The sequence below is a fragment of the Pelodiscus sinensis genome, chromosome 13, assembly GCF_052426305.1.
Source record: "Pelodiscus sinensis isolate ZL-2025 chromosome 13, ASM5242630v1, whole genome shotgun sequence".
NCBI classification, from domain to species: Eukaryota; Metazoa; Chordata; order Testudines; family Trionychidae; genus Pelodiscus; species Pelodiscus sinensis.
This window is the reverse complement of record NC_143064.1, coordinates 8,855,880-8,876,363: the sequence shown is the minus strand read 5'-3', so window position 1 is coordinate 8,876,363 and position 20,484 is coordinate 8,855,880. Positions and strand designations below refer to the sequence as shown.

At 44.4% G+C, this 20,484-nt stretch overlaps 1 protein-coding gene and 1 long non-coding RNA gene across 7 annotated transcripts in view; one reads left to right on the top strand and one right to left on the bottom strand.

Annotated features, from left to right (window-relative positions):
* Nucleotides 1-15,768, bottom strand: part of LOC112543815 (uncharacterized) — a 47,499-nt gene extending 31,731 nt beyond the window's left edge. Inside the window, exons 1-3 of one of the 3 annotated variants that reach the window (XR_012906950.2) lie at nucleotides 15,621-15,768; nucleotides 15,001-15,196; nucleotides 11,073-13,146 (exon numbers count right to left, since the gene is read on the bottom strand). This is a non-coding gene — a long non-coding RNA (uncharacterized LOC112543815). Of the gene's footprint in view, nucleotides 1-11,072; nucleotides 13,147-15,000; nucleotides 15,208-15,620 lie in introns of those variants that run through there. The other 2 variants (XR_016350612.1, XR_012906949.2) reach the window with 2 other exon arrangements.
* The window catches only part of FMR1 (fragile X messenger ribonucleoprotein 1), a 52,273-nt gene continuing 47,068 nt past the window's right edge, over nucleotides 15,280-20,484 (top strand). For 3 of the 4 annotated variants that reach the window (XM_075941072.2, XM_075941071.2, XM_075941073.2), the window contains exon 1: nucleotides 15,280-15,616. In XM_075941072.2, the coding sequence (XP_075797187.1) occupies nucleotides 15,566-15,616 (51 nt within the window). In that variant the 5' untranslated portion in view covers nucleotides 15,280-15,565. Of the gene's footprint in view, nucleotides 15,617-16,143; nucleotides 16,319-20,484 lie in introns of those variants that run through there. The other variant, XM_025178829.3, reaches the window with a different exon arrangement.

Below are 20,484 nucleotides of genomic sequence, written 5' to 3'. Positions count from 1 at the left end.
CTTAAATTAGGGGAAGCTCATCTCTGTGGGAACAGGTACGGCTTATATGAACATAGGAAATTGGAAGCAGGGGAAGCTATAGGGAGGTAGTCTACATCACTCCCTGGGAGAAGGGAGGTGCATTCAGGGGCTATAGAGGCGGGTAGCTTATGGTTACTCACTGGGAAAAGGGAGTAAACAGGCTGGCAAACCCTTAGGAATAGAGCAGGCCAGTAGTTAAGGAAGAAGCTCAGGGAAAGGCAGCAAGGTGCAGGAGTGGGCATTCTGCAGACTGTGGGCTGCATGCAACCCATCAGGGTTCTATGTGTAGCATGAAAGACATTTTGTTTATTATTGCCCACATGCAAGGTTGCCAGATTCCACTGTTTTTGATTCAGGTAGTTTTTTTCAACCATTAGTACACACATAAAACAAGGACCTATGAAGTGAGGGTACGTGCTGACTGCACACAAAACTGACTGACAGCCACGTGCTCCCACTGAATCCAATCAAAGCACTGCTATGCTTCACTTGGCACACCCCACAAATTATAGGTATGCAAGAGCAGTTAGTAAAATGACCCTGTCTTGGGACACCATCTTGGTTAGGAAAATCTTGCACCCCACTAAGATGGAGGGCCACTCGTACAGTCCACTTTCTAACCTAGGTTGCCCATCACTGAGGCAGAATCTCTGAGGTACAGGGCATCAGTGAATGGGAGGACTGCCTCAAACTGCTTGGGAGCAGTTTGATACACATCCCCAGAATGGAAAAATTACTGTGATCTGGCCAGAAGACTTAGTCATGAATCAGAGACTGCAGTTCCTAGAGAGAAGGAGAAAAAGATGGAAGTTAAATTGTAGAAAGGAGCAGAAAGAAGTGCTATCCTGAGATGACTAGATAGCTACTAAATATAACACTGTGGCAGGGGTTATGTAATTCTCACCACTGGAGGAATAGTGTATCTTTCCCATGAAGACTCCCTGAGGAATTGATTTCTCCTGGCAAGAGAAGTAAACTTTTACTTGTTGATGAGTAAATGCTACACAACTATGTGAACTATTTTCATATCTTTGCCATCTAGTTAATGAATAACAAACATTCAATTCAAATTAACTGAATAATTAACTCATATGTTTACATTTTAATGCAGGAACGTTAATTATTAGTATAAAGAGGGCATGCTACTTGCTGCTGAAATAACATGTAGGCTTAATGTACTAACGCTCGAAGAGATTAAAGGAACCAGAAAAATGGTATGTGAAATGTAAAATTTAAGTTTAAAAATATCACCAAAAAAAGAAATCAAGGTTAGTGAATCGATATTAAAATGTTTTGGTGAGAATCTGGAAATAACTATTAAGACTCATTATTCTTACAAATTGAAAGGCAGAAGTACAGCTGGACAATTATTTCATGAGGTAAGCTGCATGACAAAATGACTTTTTAGTGGGCTATTTGAATATCCTTGACTTAGGCAATAGTCAAGGTATTTTCCAGAACATCTTTCTAAAAGATGTTTCCATGAATTGCTTGACTTCAATAATCTTAGACGCATACTGTCACTTCCTTTGCTATTTCAGAAAAAGAGATCTCTCAAATTGCAGCTGCAAAGTGAACAGAAGTAGCTTTAAATCCAAAAGGATTTCCTAAAAAGCTACCTGGATCAGGAAGACCCAGCGCACTGAAGACGACTAAAAATGATTGGTGGGAAGCAATGTTTATACAACAAAAAGATTTGTGGCAAAACAAAGCATAGCCAGTGCATACCAATCCCCAGTTTATTGTCACAGTAATTGTATGAAATAGGCAAGGGGGAAAATGGAGCTGCACACGAGTAGCAATAGTCGTATTCAGTCAAAGAGTAGCTTTGAGCAATGATAACACAAAATCATTATTCGTGTTATAGTGTGTAGGATTTTTGTTTTAGATAGTTTGTAACAATTAACTTTAGCAACTTTCCTTTGCTCTTTTTGTGCTTATACCATGATTTTTCCCCCCAGGTACTGTATCATAAGTTACCTGACTATAGGATAAAATTGTATAGATGAAGTGGTCTGATTTGGTGCATACAATGCAACATTTGGAAGTCTTCTCCTCTTAAGTCTAGTGCCTCCTTGGGGACAGTAGGAAGATATTTGGACCTATGCATCTTTCTGTCTATCTGTAAGAAAGTTACTAGTATACAATACCAGTATGAACAACCCGGTACTATTGGATAATCATGCCTAAATGTCTAAAGACTCCCCATGCCCACACTTTATATACATTGGAGACTGTGCTGGCTTTGTTGCTGACCTTGTTACTATAAGCTAGGCCTTTCTAGCATCAAGATTAAATGACTATAAATTAATATATTTGGGACCATGTTTCAAATAAAGTATCTGAAGTTGGTATAAAATATAGCAGGTCTGATGTCATCTGGTGTATTTTCATCGGGGTGAAAGTAATTTAAAAATCTTCCCAATACAGGAGCCGGTTCCAGGCCCTAAAGCAGGTGGGGTTGGGGACCAGCCTCCCCAGCCAGCCCATCATTGCTACATGGTATGTGCCACCCTGGGCTCCCATGGCAATGTAAAGGCTCCCATGGCAGCTGACCCGTTTGCTCCCCCCGCCGGAGGCCCTGGCGACTCAACAGTCCTGCTGGAAGGATCCAGGAGCACTATTTAACATTGCTTGTGTATGGGCTGGTACTAATGGCCACTTCTTACCAGTATGCTGTACCAGTGTGTACCAGACCACTTTCACCTCTGGTTCTGTTTCAGCAGACACTCTCCAACTGGAGTCCCCTTAATGTGAAAGAAGGAACTGCTGAAAGAGACTGAGAAAAAACCTTCAGTTTGTGGACCTCCTATTCACATTGGTCCAAAATTACCTAAAGGTGTTGACTTTCAGGGAACATGGCAAAGGTAATCTTTTTACCAAGGGAGAGATGTAATGAGGGTGAGGGCAGGCATTTGTTACTGAAGTGGTGTTGGAATTTGGTTTCATGAGGAGAAACTCCTCATTTTATCTCTGTTAAAAACAATGCAATGTTAAATATGACTAAAGGTCAGAATGGGCCCTTTTTTAAAAAGGGGTTCTAATTGTAACAGACAGATTTCTCAATAGTGTTGGGTGAGAAGGCCACATGCTCAGACCTGAGACATTGTTTATTAATTCAAACCTTTATTTTAACTTTGTGATTACTTTAATAAGAATTGTAAGTAATAACACACGCGCAAAATAAAGCAGTAACCCATTACCTTCTCCTGGAGCATAGGTGGGTCATGATAGATTTCTCCTATGGAGTTCCAACTCTCTCTCAAAATCCCTAACATTGTACACATTCATATTACATATTAGCTTTCTCCCAATCACCATTATGTAACTCATACAATACATGTGTGAAGTTTAAAGGACAATTTTTGCTGTTTGCTATAGTCATGTTAATATTTATTTTCGATTGGTTTATTACCACTGCTGATGCGCTAACTATACATACATTCTGGCCAGGTCACTTTGACCTGTTTTTCTACATAGGAACTGTTTTTCCCGGTTTTACTCTAATTGCCTCTTGATATCACATTTTATGTATCTGTTGTTTGCTGGTAACTCCATTCTATGTAATATTCTGCTGGTAACTCCATTCTATGTAATATTCTCCCCTTCAATCACATCCTGTGATTATATAGTAGCTATCAACAAGTTTACCTAATATCAGAGTCACTAAGACAACATTTAAACCAGAACAAGGCCAGCTTTACTGTACAAACTTATGCATTAGACATGATTTTTAAAAAAATTTAAAAAGCAATAGATCAAACTAAGCCAGAACAAAAGAGACCACAGGAGAAGTGGCCATCCCTCAGACAGAAAAGGCATAGTTGTGTCTATCACAGCACAGATAGGATTTAAAACCAGATGTTTAAGATTTCACCCTAGCCGTTGGCATGAGGCCCCACTGTAGAGTGTTTGGTGAGATGTGGACGGGTTTGTTTGCTGAAGGAACATCCAAATTAAAGAGTGTTTTTCACAAAACTAGATGAGAGGAGTTAAGAATCTTGGAGAAAATCCCTGGTTGGAGACATACTGGGTCCTGTCTTGCTGTCACAGGTAGTGAGAGGGAACTGAAGGAGGGTCATGGCCACTCCACACCCTGTGTGCCCTTGCACTGGTACATTAGGCAGCACAGGGCACATGTACAGCCCCAACAGCTACTGCTATTTCTTTTAAATCTGTTATTGTGTCTGTAAGATGCGCTCATCAGTGGGATCTACTCTGGCCCACACATAAGGAAGCCACAGTATTTTTTCCAAACCTAAATCTATTGCATGTAACTTTTCCCCATATACCGGTCATTTGTTCAAAGTTTTTGTGGCCATTATTAACTTTCTCTATTTCTAATTTTACAATTTTAAAAAATATTTGATAAACTATTACAATGAATAGTTCTGCTTTAGATAAGATATAGTAACTTGTCAGATGGACAAGCTCTTTAAAATCTATCAACACTGGCTCTTCAGAATGACAAGGAGGTAATATCTCTTCCATCTTTGCCCTGGATCCATGAAAATGTCTCATCATATACACCACAGTATCAGAATGATGGGAAAGGGGCAGGGTCTGAAGATAAATTGCATTTTAGTTCATACCCAACCTAGGGCATGGTTAGAGCAAAACCTCTCACATATTTCACATACTAAAGACATCCTTTGGTGTAATCTCAATGAACAAGAAATGCCTTGGTGGTTCCTTTAAAACAGGTGTCTTATGTCATACTTGCTGATGAGAGTAAGGTAGTCCAAATGTGATGAGCCAGAAAATAATATGATGGAACTTATTCCTGCAAGAAGCAGGGCATTCCTGGTTAAGACTGTCAGCTCCACAGACTTGAATAGAAGATGATGAACCTTGCAAGATCAAGCCCATAATCTGGAATAGGTAGATGAGTTGGAAATTTGCCACAGCCTATGAACATAGAAACAGCCATACTGGGTTAGACCAAAGGTACATCTAGCTCAGTATCCTGTCTTCTGACAGGGACCAATGCCAGCTGCCCTAAGGGAATGAAGAGAACGGCAATCAAGTGATCCATCGTTGTGGCTTATTTCCAGCTTCTGGCAAACAAAAGCTAGGGACATCATTCCTACCCATCCTGTCTAATGTGAAATAGCCACTGATGGACTTATCCTCCGTGAATTTATCTGGTTCTTTTTTGAACCCCACTATGGTCTTGCTTTTACAACATCCTCTGGCAAGGAGTACCACAGGCTAAGTGTGTATGTGTGGTGCAAAAAAAAAAAAAATACTTTGGTTTAAACCTGCTAGTCATTTGGTGACCCCTGGTTAAATGTTAAGTAGAATAAGTAGCACTTCCCCATTTACTTTCTCCCCACCAGCTATGATTTTATAGACTTCTCTAATATCCCCCACTTTAATAGTCTCTTTTCTGAGCTAAATATTCTCAGTTTTATTAAACTGGCCTCATAAAGCAGCTGTTCCATGCACCTAAGCACTTTTGTTGTCCTTTTCCAACTCTACTATATCTTTTATGAGAGGGGGCAACCACATCTACACACAGGATTCAAGATGTGGCCATACCATGGATTTATATAGGGAAGAATTCAGAAAGCAAAGGGGGCACCATAGTTTATTTTAATTAAATATCACCTCTTCTGTCTTTAGTGTATGGCTATATTTTACTTGAAACATTTGCATGCACTATACTTGACATTTAGAAGTCAAGGGAGAAGCATTCTTTACACAACTATTGTAAAAAATTTATTTTGATAATGATCCTATGTCATTTATAACAGATATTTTTCAAAAGGGTTGGTAAAGGGTAGTCTTCATTTGAAAGATAGTTTTGATAAAGTGCTAATCTATTGTGACTACTACATTAAAAATGATAGAGTCGAAAGACTGCAAGAAAAATAAGTTCTGTGAAAAAAGTAAGACCTATAAGGAAAGGATAAAAGCTGTCATCTGAAGAAAATAAGACTAAAACAACTGTCTGCAAATATGAAATTTGGGTTTATAAAAGGGGCAGGGATTAAATAGTCTCACTAGTTAATGGTGACAGAATAAGAAGTGATGCATTTTAAGCTACTGCGAGAAAAATTTAGGGTATTAGGGGGAAGAGATAATAGTATGGCAAAGTTCCAGTTTTGGAAACTTGTGAAATTATCTTTGGGTGATGGTCAGAGCTAAATTAGACATGTCTAGTCTATGTGCTTTAGAAAAAAAAAGCAGATCAATACCACCCTGGTAAAGGAAGACTAATAACATGCAATGGCGAACAGTAACGTAACAACACCCAAAGGCTTCCATCAGCATTGTTATAAATCTAGGTGTCAGATCCTAGTCCAGGGGTCTCAACTCCCATCCCATGGGCCAGTCCTGGCTGGAGCAATTACACAATCCAGCCTGGAACTCCTGGCAGGCTGAAGGAGTCTATCCATTACCAGCACCTTAGCTCCACACTTTCTGGCCTCATCCCACCCATGGCAGTCCATCCCTGGAGTATGAAGCTTTAGAGATCGCCAGGGAGGAGCCTCGCACCACATAGCAGCAGCGATTGCACACACATCCCCTCCAGCTTCTGCTTCCACAGAGAGTGGGGTAAGCGGAACACATTGGGCACTTGCTCTGGACAGGACTGGACCACAGGCTGGGCATGAGACCCTGGCCTAGCCCTACCTAGTGTAACTAATTTATTAATGTAGTCATTGTGACAAACAGTTTGTACAGAATCTAAATGAGTTTTTTTTTTTAACAGTAGGTTTCTAGCTCCCATTTTTGTGAAGAAAACACATGAACCAAGTGTAACCAAATGCAATCTTCCTTCTGGGTTCACAGCCTGAAACTATCAATCAGCATGTGTAAACGCAAAGGAATTATTAAACACTGATAATGCGACAGGGTCTACATAAGACAAGTGAGGAAACTGTCCCTCCTGTAATCTACAATATATTGAGAGCGTTTGTACATTTGTGTCCATCTGAGTTAATTTGTTCAAAAACTCTTCCTAAATGGCAAGAGCTAGGACCACCAAATTCAGCATGCAGCTTCCTCTTATAACTTAAAACAAAGTCAGGATTTGGTTGTGCCAGGACAATGGGATGTGTGGGGAACGTGATTGTTTTGCTTCAAATGGAAGGGAGGAATGGGAGAGCAGGGGCAGTTATACTGGAGTAACCACGGGGGACAGCAAGCACTCCAGGGAGCAGCCACTGACCAGCAGCACAGCATCCACCATTCTGACCTACCCTTGGGGGAGCATCCACACATAGGGCCATGTGGCCTCCAAGGAGAAGACATCCCCACGGACAAGCCAGCAGGTAGGTTGTGTGGCCAACCATAGTCCCAGAGAGAAACCACTGACTGCCCCCACCCTAACCCCCTGAACCTTCCAACCCCATTCTGACTCCTGTGATCTCACCCTGTCCTAAGTCCGCTCTTCATCCTCCAAGGCTAACTCCTACACCCCTCCACACCTGCAGCCTCCTACCTGTAGCCCCATACATCTCCAAGCCCCTGCCCTGACTCCTGTACCTTCCACACCCCTTGCCCAAAAGGACCTGAGCAATGCCAGGTATATCTTTCTAATTACGAACTTTCAGTTTATGAAACCAGCTATCGTAGTGTAAGTAATTATTTGTTTCCTTGCTGTGCTCTAGAATCAGATGGTTTAGAATCCAAAATTACCCTGTTGGTCTTTTAAGAAACAGGAGTTTCTGCCAAGTAGGTATGTTCAAACATTTCTATGGTGTAATTCAAACTCTTAAAGCAAAATAATAATAATCAACTCTACCACGTGTTTAATAGGGCTCTGCAGGGCAGAAACAAACTGTTAAACTGGATCACAGCTGAGAGCTGCTTTCAAAAAATCATTGACTAACATGGTCTAGGTTTTTTTCAAAAGGTGGCCTAAACAACACAGGAAAGCTGTGGTGGGATGTCTGTATTAACTTTTTCTGTCTTTGCTTACACTTAGCACCAGAAGAATCTCTGAAAAGATTACCCATACTTATCTCCTCTTGTTCACTCAGGTCCTTGAAATAATTGTTGATTATATCAAATCTTTCTTTGCTGCTGGAACATGTTCCCATATGGATTTCTCTCAGGGTATGTCAACACTAGCACGTTTTGTGACCAAAAACTACCTTTTGCCAACCAAACAGTGAAGGCGTAAAACACAGCAGTGCAACTTTTGTCTGGAAAAAACCCTCAATTTTGGGGACAAACTTCACCTCAGGAGAAACTTTTCTTTTCCCCTCCTGTATTGTCAATAAAGAGCTAGTATACACACTGCTGTTTGTTTTGTAGGCAGAACTGGCTTCCACTAGTATCCCACAATACCTGTCCTGATAGCTCTGCTCAGTGTTTGGGTCCCTGCGTACATGCACCCCTCCTCTTTCAGAGCTCTAAGAAATACCTGGTAGACCATAAAGAACATGGGTGGAGATTAGCTGGACTTGAAATCTAAGACATTTTAAAAATCTTTTCCTGTCCTCATTTAGACAAGTAGTACAGATGCTGGCTACATGGTCCAAATACCTGGACCCTTCCTGAAAAAAAGAAAAAGATAGGACAGTTTTATTGGCTTCAACTTTCTCTAGCAGGGAGACTTACATGCAATAAGTAATCTCAAAGTAGACAGTAGAGACATAAAATCCTGTTTAATTGGTTAACTGATTAAAGGAGGAACAGGTGGGAGGCTGAAGTGATTTCCCTACCACAGTCAAGAGCTGCTTGGGCCAGCTGGAGTAGTCCCTGCCTGTGGTGTGGTCCCATGGGGCTGGAGTGGCCTTCTGCCCATAGCAGGTGGGGCGCTCCAACCCTTACCAGTTAACTGAAATTAGTAAACCATTCACATCCCTAGTGAATAGCAGTGGATACTTAAGGATGGATTCAAAGTACTTCACGTGTAAATAAAAACCACAAATTCAATGTTTGCATACATGTACATTCATGACTACCAGTATTCATAGATTCCTTCCAAGAGCTGAAAGTCACACTTGTGTGGAAAAGCACATGAGAATAAGTATGTAGTCTATCAAATCACAAGTCAGATAGAGAACATGTTCACATAAACACACTTAAGAGTGAATAAAAATTTATTCAAACTCTGGTTAAATACAGGCTAGTAATGCAACTGTAAGTACATATAAGCTTCTTGTTCTTGTCTTTATAGCTTGATCTTTCCCCTATGCAAGTGATAATTAGCTAAACACAAAAACTCAGACACCCCATGAAATCTTTTCCTAATAATGCATGCTGTTTCAGTCCTTGTTTTTTTGGGAACAGATTGGCAGCATTAAAAGACAGCAATGAAAAGGATGTCACACATTAAAACGCCTTACCTATTGCAGCTTTGGTTTTTGTTTTTAAACCCACTAACTTCATGTGCTTGGAATACAGGCAGTCCCCGGGTTACGTACAAGATAGGGACCGTAGGTTTGTTCTTAAGTTGAATCTGTATGTAAGTCGGAACTAGCGTCCAGGTTCAGCCGCTGCTGAAACTGACGGCCAGTTCTGACTTACATACAGATTCAACTTAAGAACCCCAAGCGTCCCAAGTCAGCTGCTGCTGAAACTGATCAGCGGCTGATTCCAGGAAGCCCGGGGCAGAGCAACTGTAGTCAGCGGCTGACTTGGGGACGCCTGGGGCAGAGCAGCTGGGGTGCTGCCAGGTTGGTCCAGTAGTGCCCAGAGCAGCGCTGTGGGACCAACCGGCAGCGCCCCAGCTGCTCTGCCCCAGCGTCCACAAGAAAAGCCTGGTCTGCTGGCGGGAGGGGGGGGGAAGGGACACTAGCTGAGACCCCCCCCAGCAGACTAGGGACATGGGGAGCAAAGCCGCAGCCGCGGCGGGGTCCCGCGCCTCTGAGGCTTTGCTCTGGCAAAGCCTCAGAAGCGCGGGAACCCGCCGCAGCTGCGGCTTTGCTCCCCGTGCCCCTGGTCTGCTGGGGGGGGTCTCCAGCAGACCAGGAACACCGGGAGCAAAGCCACAGCGGGGTCCCGTGCCTCTGAGGCTTTGCCAGAGCAAAGCCTCAGAAGCGCGGGAACCTGCCGCTGCTGCGGCTTTGCTCCCGGTGCCCCTGGTCTGCTGGAGATGGTCCCCAGCAGACATGGGGCACCGGGAGCAGCTTCTCTCGCCCCGGAGGTCGAGGTGGCGGGACCGCTGCCTGCCAGCTCTGGGGTGAGAAAGCCCCGTTCGTAAGTGCGGATCCGACATAAGTCAGATCCGCGTAAGTCGGGGACTGCCTGTAATTTGACAAACTACATGTCATATGAACAGTTGCTTTCAACAAAAATGTCAAGGACTTCCAATGTGATGCTGTTTACATGGAATCCTGATATTAAGGCAACACAAAATGAATATATATAGCATCCTCCCTAAATCTCACTGAAAAAGAACCTTTCTGTTAGAATGCTTTTAGAAACATCCATTTGTTATTTATACAATTACAATGTAAGTTACAGCATGATCCAATATTTATCTCACTGTGTCTCATTTTACAGGGCTAGAATTTGGCCCTTGAATGATTGTCAAAGATAGAGATGAGAAAATCCATATGCCATGGCTACAAGACCAGCTGCACCTCTGATCACTCCTGCTTAAGTGCTAAACTTTGTGCCTTTACTTTTCAAGTAGTAGAATCACATGCTTCTCTGAACAAACCTGGGGCTACAATACACTCCATAGCCACAGTCTTACCCAAGCAGATCCAAATGGTTTCAGAAATTAGCATTTCTTCCTTTCAGGAGCCCATCACAGTGATTTAGTGACCCAAAACAGCCTTTAACATAAAAGTTTTGTAAATTAAACCATAGGGAAAAAGCATAACATAAGAAAAGGATTTAACAACAAAAAACAACCCTGCATCTTATCTCAAGTCTAACCTCTCAGACTTTCAACTCACTTGGATTGTTTAACAGAAATTGAGCTATTCATGAGGAAACTAGGAAAGAGCTGAGTCACAGTGCCAATGTAATGGCTTTTGCACTGTTCCTCAAGTATTTGCTAAGGGTATATCAGCACCCTGCTACCCTGGGTGCATTTCCTAAGGACCGTGCAACTGAAATAACATTATACACAGAGAGACAAGGTGGGTGAGATATCCTTTATTGGATTAAATTCTGTTGGAGAGAGAGAGATGAGTTTACCACACAGTTCTTTTTCAAGTCCTTCTTCAATATAGGCATACATTAAACATAAGAACAGATTGACACATTTATCAAATTTTGCAAGCAAGTACTATTTTACAGGCAATTCCAAATCCATCGCAGCATGACAAAACATTAGTTTAAAAAGGAAAAGTCCTAGAAAATGCTGTTTCTCATGAGAGGTTAAACATTTTCACATCAAAATGTGTTTAAAATTTTTTATATTTAAAAGTTTAACACTAGCAGCCACCCTCTGCCTACATGCTAGAGTGAGTGCATACACAGAAATCTGTAAACACTCATGGAAGTGTTTTGTTCAAGAACAGAGTGATGAAGATGAAAGAAACCATGTGCAATACTGGACTTCCTGACATCAACAGTTTTATCACTGTCTTCAAAGGGGCCGAAATATTAAAGCATGGCTTTTGTCCAAAGACACACCTAGAGTCATAAGTTTTGTCCCAGAAGACATGGCCATGACAAACAAATTAACATTTTCAAAAGTTTACAAGTGTATCAAAATAGTATTTCCCTCCTCTTCTTGTCCCTTAATTAGCAGAAAAATCTATATGCCCCAAAATAGTATTTCATTATACCAGATGACTGACTATCATAATACTTTCACACATGCAAGTTTACTTCTGGCATTTCCTAACTTTTGAGTGTATTACCTTGCAATCTTAATGTGTCTTTAATGTAGTGTTATAAAATTTATCTATAGTTCACCTGTAGCACCATGGTATCTGGAGGATAATAGTCAAGATGTTAAAATATATTTTAAGTAACCATACAACTGCTGAAAATTTCAGTCGTTTCACACAAGGTGGCAGTAGACATCCCGGGAGCTGGTGTGCGTGGGGAGCCGGCATTTAAGCCGGCTCCCTGTGCGTAACTGCTCCCGCCTACCTCGTCTCCCCTATGCTGTTGCCTCTGATATAAAATATCATTTAATATTTATAAATCAGATTTCAAGCCCTATTGTGCATGCAGATCTTGAGTACAGCAGAACCTTAGTTATAAACACCTTGAGAACGGAAGTTGTTCATAACACTGAATAGGGATGTTCAATTGCAGCTATCTGACTAATTGTGTAGTCAATATTTTTATCTACTTCATGGTTAGTCAAGAAGGACCACTCTGCACAGTCACAGCGGGGTAGCTCCAGGAGCCGGCTCTAGCCAGGACTGAATATTCCCAGGAGCCACCCACACTCCAGTTCTGCATTTTAAATGTAGTAAGAGGTGCTGGGCTCTTACTACATTTAAAATGCAGAGGCACAGCATCCCGGACCAGTGCAAGCCAGGACTGCTCTGTCTTGCCTCATGCTGAGTCCAGGAGCCCTGTTGGCAGCAGCCAGCTCTGTCTGCCACCAACAGAGGCTGCTTTGACACCAGTTTCTGTTCATGGCAGCCAGGGCTGGCTGCAGACAGGGCTAGAAAGTAGTCAATACTCCAGTCAACTACCCAATAAGCATAAGCTTATTGACTACTCACTAACATCCCTAACTCTGAGAAGTTTAAAAGCTTCAGGGGATAGCCGAGTTTGTTGTGTTTTAAGTTTACCCTGTACAGACTAATAGTCTGGTAGCACTTTACAGACTAACATGAGCTTCTGTGGGTACAGCCCACTTCCTCAGATGACCACATCTAAAGAAGTAGGCTGTGCCCACGAAAGCTCATGATACCATCTGAAAGGTTTGTAACTCTGAACAAAACATTATGGTTGTTCTTTTAAAAGTTTACATCTAAGCGCTGACTTAATAAAGCTTTGACACCTTACAGGGTGGGGGGAAGGGGGAGAGAGAAACACTTTTAATCATCTTGATTTAAATGAAACAAGCATTATAATCAGTTTCCTTACCGTGCCAATTTTTTTTTAATCTTCCATTTTTTAGTAGCTTATATTTAACATAGTATTGTAGTGTATTTGCTTTTTAGGGGTGGAGTCTCTGCTGCTGCCTGATTGCGTTCTTCTGGTTCCAAATTAGGGATGTGGTTGACTGCTCTGTTTGTAAATCTGGTGTTTATGTAAAATAAAATCTCAGAGTTATAATGCATTTAAACAGCACACCCTACAAATTTTTAAATAAATCCAGCAGTTTGTAGGGGTAAAATCAGATACAGTACTAAGACAAACAAAGATATTATTTCTGTAACTTGCAAAGGAAACCATTGAACCAAAAGGAATATTTGCAAAACATGAGATTTCTGTGCTATCCACACTGCAGGTATTTGTCAGCAGAGAGTGCGCTAATGAAGTGCTCTGCCAATGCTCTGTCATATTCTCTGCCAATGCTTTTTGCGCAACAAGTTTTTGCACAAAAACAAGCAGTGTAGACGGGTCTGTTTTGTGCAAAAAAAACCTTTTGCGCAAGAACCTGTATACCGCCTTTTTTTAGGCATAGGAGATCTTGCGCAAAAGTGGGTTTTAGCGCAAAACAGACCCATCTACACTGTTTGTTTTTGCGCAAAAAGCATCTGCGGAGAATATGTACATGACAGTGCTTCATTAGCATACTCTCTGCCGACAAATACCTGCAGTGTAGATATAGCCTCATAGTCTTAATATAGGATTATTGAATAGCACCAAGAATATATCCCGTAAGTGAAGATTCATCCAGACCATCTGTGTACAAACTCCGCATAAGCAATAGATACTACTTTGCTTGAACTCTATTTGTACATTTTTACATATTATGTTGGGATACAATTTGTATTAAATGTATCTGTTTGTTGTATTGCATGGTGCTTTCAATAAATGTCCAAGCCAAGAGTGGAAGTTGTGCAATAGCACTAACAGTCCCCAACATTGCCACCTGTATTTAACAAGGGCTTCCTGAGCTCTCTTTCGGATTTGATCTACAGAACATCTGAAATGGTCTAGGTCGGAGGAGAAACAGCTAACAAGAAAGGGCAGAAACAACTCAAGCTACGGCCTCCATTTACTCTCAACATGAAGAACTGAGCTTGGGTTAGATCCCCAAGAGGAAGATAGGCCCCTTCTTAACAGCACCTGCAGGGTTTTAATTCAGATCAAACAATTAGTGCAAAATGCGTGGCAAGTGATTAGCCAGCTTACTCCTCCACTGCCAAGGGCCTTCTTTAGTTGTGCATCTAAACCTAGCACCACTGCACAGAAAACTCAACTTCACCTGCTGCATGATGAGAGTGATGCAAATCACAGGCAGCTGTGGTATGTGGTTACAGATACCCACCGGCTCATATTGGCAGATAGAGACTGTGTATCTAGAACAATGCAAGCCTGTGGATGTCTGTTTTATAGGTATGAGCACTGGCAAATGTAAGCATCCATGGGTTTTTTCTTTTGGCAGATACCAACTTTGTAACCACCCAGGGCTCTGCCCAGGACAGCTAAGCCACAATCCTCTTCTGCCAACATTTCCCACCCGCTGCACCCTCCCCCCCGCCTCTCCCCTCTTTCAGCCATGCATCACTGCCCTCCCTCCACCCAGCACCAGCCCCCCAGTCTGACCCCCTCCCCCCCCCCAGCTCCAGCCTCCCCCACCCCCACCCCACCCCACCACAAGCCTCCTCTTCACCCTCTCCCCCACCCCACCCCCACCCTCCCCCCCGCCTCTTCCCTGGTCCCGCACCCCGCACCCCACATCACAACCCTCTCGCCCCACCCGCAGTCCCACCCCACAACCCTCCCTCCCAGCCTCCCCAATCTTCCGCCTTTCCTGGTTCCGCACCTCAGACCCCTCCCCCCCCGGGTCTTCCCCCACTCCTGGTCCCGCACCAGCACCGCTCCCTCCCGCCTCTCTCCCCATACCTCGCCCGCTCGTTATTTTGGCGCCACAAGCCCTACCCCTTCCGTTCTCGTCGCGAACTCCACTAACGGCCCCCTTACCCGTCTCTTCCCGAGGGCCGTTGGACGCCGTGCTAACAGGCGCCTCGACGGGTCACGCGGCCTCCTTCCCGGGCACTCCCATTGGCCGCGGCGCACGACGATGGCGCGCCGCCATTGGGTGGCGGTGCAGTCGCTCAGAGCGTGAGCGGCAGGGGTGGGATGCCGTCGCGCCGTGAGGTTCGGTTGCGTGCCGCCGCTGGGGGAAGAGAGAGTGTGTGTGTGAGGGAGGGGCGCGCCGGGCTAGCCGTTAGGTGGACGTGAGCGGGGCGTGCTCGCGCGAGCTGATTTTCCCGCCCCTCCCACCCCGATCGGGGGGCCTGTCACGTGATGCGGGTTTAATGTTTACATTCGAAGCGGGCGCCCCTCTTCCTACGGCCCCCCCCCGCGCGCCGCCGGGTGGTGACCGTTTCGCTTTCATTTCCGGGCAGCCGCGGGCGAGGACCGGAGCCGACCCGCCCCCACCCCTCCGGCTACGGAGCGAACCGAGGCTCCCCCCCACCCTCCCTCGGAGAGAGAGAGGCGGCGCCGGGCCTGGGCATCCCGCACCGAGCCGCCGCGGCACAACATGGAGGAGCTGGTGGTGGAGGTGCGGGGCTCCAATGGGGCCTTCTACAAGGTACCGTGCGCCGGGCCTCAGGGGAGGGCCCGGAGGCGGCGGCGGCGGCTCCCCCCGCCTGTGCGGGAAGGCGAGCGGCCCGGGCTGGACGGCGGCCTGGGAGAGCCTGAGGGGAGGTCGAATGAGGGAAGCCGCCGAGGTCTGAGGGAGCTGCGGGCGGGCTTGGGGCCTGCGAGACCTTCGCCCTGCGGGGGGGGGGGGGGGGACATGCCTCGCCTCGCCGCTGTGCGAGGGAAGGGGGAGAGGGCACGGCTGGGCCTCTGCCCTCCCGGCGCTGTGGGGGACCAGGGGCGGCCTGGAGCCTCCGCGCTGCATCCCGGCGAGCCCCTGCCGGGCGCGGCGGAAGCTCGTGAGCAGGCTTTCGCGGTGAAATGCCCCCCCCCCCCCCCTCCGCGCCGCTGCGGCCAGGGATGCCGGCACCCGCACGGGCGGGAGCGTGGCGGGGCCTGCAGGGCCTGCCCCGGCTTCCTGCGAACGTTACGGACCCGAGTGTGTGTGGTAGGCAGCAGTGGGGGGTGCGTGCACTGGGGGTGGGGAGAGCCTCCCCTGAGCGTGGCACGGAGTTATTCCTGGCTATTGTGATAGCAGCTCGCGTTGCCATTGTTGCTCCGTGAAGTGAAGAGCGTCGGTCAGTAGACAGGAGAGCATCCTTTGGGTTGCAATGGGCTGTGATCCAGGAGACTTAAGATAACACACAACCAGGTTAGTAGAGCATGGGGTTAGGGCCTACTCCCACTGGAGTCAGTTGGAGCGGATCCAGACCCTTTGTCAAAATACTCTTCACCATGATGGGTCTGTTGCTGCAAAGTGCTAAGCCCTCCACTTCTATGGGTTGTTGAATGTTCTTCGTGTCTTCAAGAATTGAGCCTACTATTCAGCAGCATCGCATGTGTATGTTAACAAGGTAGATGTGAACTCTTACAAAACTGAATAGTTCACATACTGTAGCACAAGGGAGGTAGGAAGTAGGATCTGGTACCGAGATAATATTGATTTTCTTTTAAAGTTCATACTGTATACAATTTTTTGTTAAAAAAATCTGGAGAGGAGAGTTTTAATATATGGTAACATCTCCTGTGTTTTCATAGTAAGAGAACAGAAAAAGTGCTAAATAGAGTGTCTGTTGGGTTTGCAGTGTTCCAGTTGAAATCCAAGATCTGTATATAGCTGGTAGGAAATAAAATACCCAGCATTCACAAAAGTCTCTTTTCTTTATCTCTTCCGGGTTCGTCATTGTTCCAAAAGATAATTGAAAATGTAAAGTATGAATTTTAGGGATAAACAAAGTAGGAGTTTTAAATGGCTGAAGGTTTGGGGTTTTTGTGGGGGGGGGTTAATTTTTTTTTCAAATTGTGCGCCAGTAATAAAGTGGCACTGGTAGGCAGCCTTTGTAGAAAGACATAATTTAAAACATGTATTCTCTCTGATTAATTAAAAGTATACAGTACTACTGTGACAAGATTATTGAGAGTATATAAAACAAATTTGACATACTTTAATTGCATGACATTAGTACAGAAAGTTCTCAACTTGAAAAATACTGTAATTTTCATGACCTCTTCTGGTTTTTTTTTCTAACACTAAACCAATACAATAAAATGTACTGGCTTACATGATGATGATGATTATTATTATTATTTATTATTATCAGGGCTCAACAAATAATGTAATCTACTCATCTGTGGCAAGTAGCTTATAACCTGGAAGAGCCAGCGCAGAGCAATCTGCACATGTGCAGAACCACGTGAAATCGTGCAGGTGGCGAGCAGAGCTCGCCGCTGCTTGGCGAGCCATAATTATTATTATTATTTCTGGTTAATTTGTGTCCCGGAACAAGTTAGGTTTATGATGAATGGAAAGTTTTGTTGGTTCGTAACAAGTCACTTTATTTCATAAATTGAGAGTTTGTTCAAACATTGTTTAGTACATCTAGCCTATTTTACAAACGTTTCTCCAAGCAGAAATGTATATTTTTTCTTCTATTTAAGAATTTATATAGCCTGTTTTTTAGCACATAGGAAGGATAAATAAAATTTTAAAATGGCAAGCCATAATGATCCACTCTGACTCAAAGATTACTTAGAGGATTACATACATTATAAATCTAGAAACAAGCTTTTATATGAAAAGTTTCTCTCAATTGTTTAAGGATTAGTATTTAACAGAAAAGTCAGTTTGTCCACTCTAGTTGTCATTTTAATGTTATAATATCTAAGCACCTTGCACTTATTAATTAATCCTCATACTGTACTGTGAGATGTCAGTATTATCCCCATATTCCAGATGGAGATACTGAAGTATAGAATGAATTTCCTTGTCTAACCTTATCGGGATCAGGAACAGAGCAGATTTAACACAAGACTGTCCAAATGAGAAAATAAGAAATTTCTTCACAAAGAATCTTGACAGAACCCTGTAGAATTATCATGTTGTAAAACTGTTCATTCCATTTCATTTTATGATATATTAATATATAACTGATACTGTTCTCATTGTACAGTTACTACTAGAAAATAGGGCTGTTAAGAATCAGCTAATCTTGTACCACACAATTAGTCAATAGGGTTAGAAGCCTCCAGGGGCTACCCCCGCTGCAGCTCTACAGTTGAAATGTAGTAAGAACCAGGTGCACAGGCTGGGCTGGCTCACTCCAGATCCAGCAAACCGTCAGTGGCCAGCCCCAAGGGCAGCAAAACGCACTGGGCAAGCTCGGCAAGGGGCAGCCTGCAGGTGGGTTTGATTTGGGACGTGGCTTCCCAGTGCATCTCATTTAACTCTCCCACCCCTTATCCCCTTTCTGGGCCCTGGTGGCTGGGACAACACTGCAGCAAGTGCTCCCTGCCGCGCAAATCCCGCAACCGGGAGGAGAAGGCGAAGAGTTCTCCAGCCTCGCTGGGATCCAGAAAGACAGCGCTGGGTCGGTGAGGGTCGCTTGACCCACCTATTTGCTCCTCCAGCTCCACAGAGCAAACTACCAAAGCCATTTCTGGGGGCGCTCCCCCTGGCTGCCTGATGCTCTGGGCAGCAGCACCCAGGCACTGCACGGGTCAGGCAGAGCCTGGTTGAGAATCACAGGGCCAGGATGAGAGGACAGTGGAGCTAAGCTACAGCCCGAGCACTGCTGCACCCACGGGAGCCCTGCTTGCCCTGCTCTGCTCCTTCAGGCTGCAGCGTGCTTGGGCTGAACCGCACAGTGCTCACCTGTCCAGGACAAAGCCCCAGCAACAGATGAGCTCCAGTCACTGGGCTTGGGGAATGGGAGCTGCTGCTGCCGCCGGTGTTCACTGAGCAGCGAGCCCAGCCACACCGACTCGGCTGCCAGAGCCTCCTCCCAGGTGCCCGCAAGTCATGGCTGGGATCCCCGAGTACCCAGCCCGATGCAAGGTGCTGCCCCCGCCTGCCCAGGCCAGTGTTCTGTACAGCACCACCGGCGACATTTGCCCAGCTCGCCAAGGGAGACCTTTCCGCAGAGCACCATTAGCCTGGCCAGTGAGGCAAGCCTACATCTCCTAAAGCGCAGCCTGAAAGCACTGAGCTCGCTTCACTGCTGTGCTCCGCCCGCCTGGGCTTCAGTCCTCAATGCCTGGTCCAGCGGTGGGTAGCTCCAGTCCCTTCCCTGCCTGCCGGCCATGAGCGTGATTCCCAGGGAGCATGGCCAGCCCAGCGCGTGGGACAGACACAGAGTGGAGCTGCATCTAAGCTTCCCCCAGAGCAGCTGGCTCTTCGTGGGTCCTTATGGAGGTGGAGGGGAAATGCATGTAGAGTAGTTGAGAACTTGGCTGACTACCCAATTAGCCTGGGCTTATCCGGTAGTCGAGTACTCGACTATTCTCTTACATCCCTACTAGAAAACCACGTTAATTCACTCTGGAAGACCTTTAGCAAAAATATTGTTAATACATTAAATCATGTAGTATGTATGGAGTAAAAGACAAAAGATAAAGACACTCCCTTGCATGTGTTAGGGAATGACCATTTTAATTTTAAGTGGCAAAGCTATAAAGAATTATTCAGATCATCCCAAATGAAGGTCAGTAGTACCATCATATCAGTAATGCAAACTATCAGTAATACTAGTTTTATGTCATATTAAAAGAAAATGTTTTAGTAGTGTTCTGGAGAGCTGTTTAAAATGTTGGACATTTTTTATCTCTTTACCAGAAGCCAAAGTTTTTAAAACTGTAAATCCAATTATATTAGTAGAAAGGGAAAATGTAACTTAAAATTGGGGAAGCTTTTGTTTTTACTGTGTCTTTTACAGTGGGGTCTTGATCTGGCATCTAACTGTTACTACAATGTAAACATTATTTAAGGATCTAAAATAGCTTTTATAAATTTTACTGTCAGAAACTTAACGACAGATACTTCATAGTCTGTCATAGCTAGAAACAAGTAACAAATCACATTTAAATGATAGGATTTCTGTCTTTCCCATGGGTAAAACTCTCTGGCCTGGTTTTTCAGAAGTGATCCTCTGAGCTTTTATTCACATGATGATATGAGCTGAGAGTGCTCAGCACACCTGAAAGGTAGGATGCTTACTTCTAGAAATTCTTGTTGACATGCGATGTTGGATTTAGATCTGGGATCAGCAACTGTTCTTCTATTGTCACTCTCACCTGTTGAATTATGGGTAGAAATTCAATGTTTGAGGTTATAAAGTGTTTTTTACACTAGGCTGTGTGCAGTGTTCCCTTTAAGATTTTCCATCCATGAGCAGAGTGAGTTTTGTCTTGTGCACCAATATCGAGGTCATGCACTCTTGTTTGGTGGTGTGCCACCATTGCACCCACCAATTACTAACAAATATCATATATATATATATATATATTTATATTTAAACGTTATGGAAGACAGAATACAAAAAC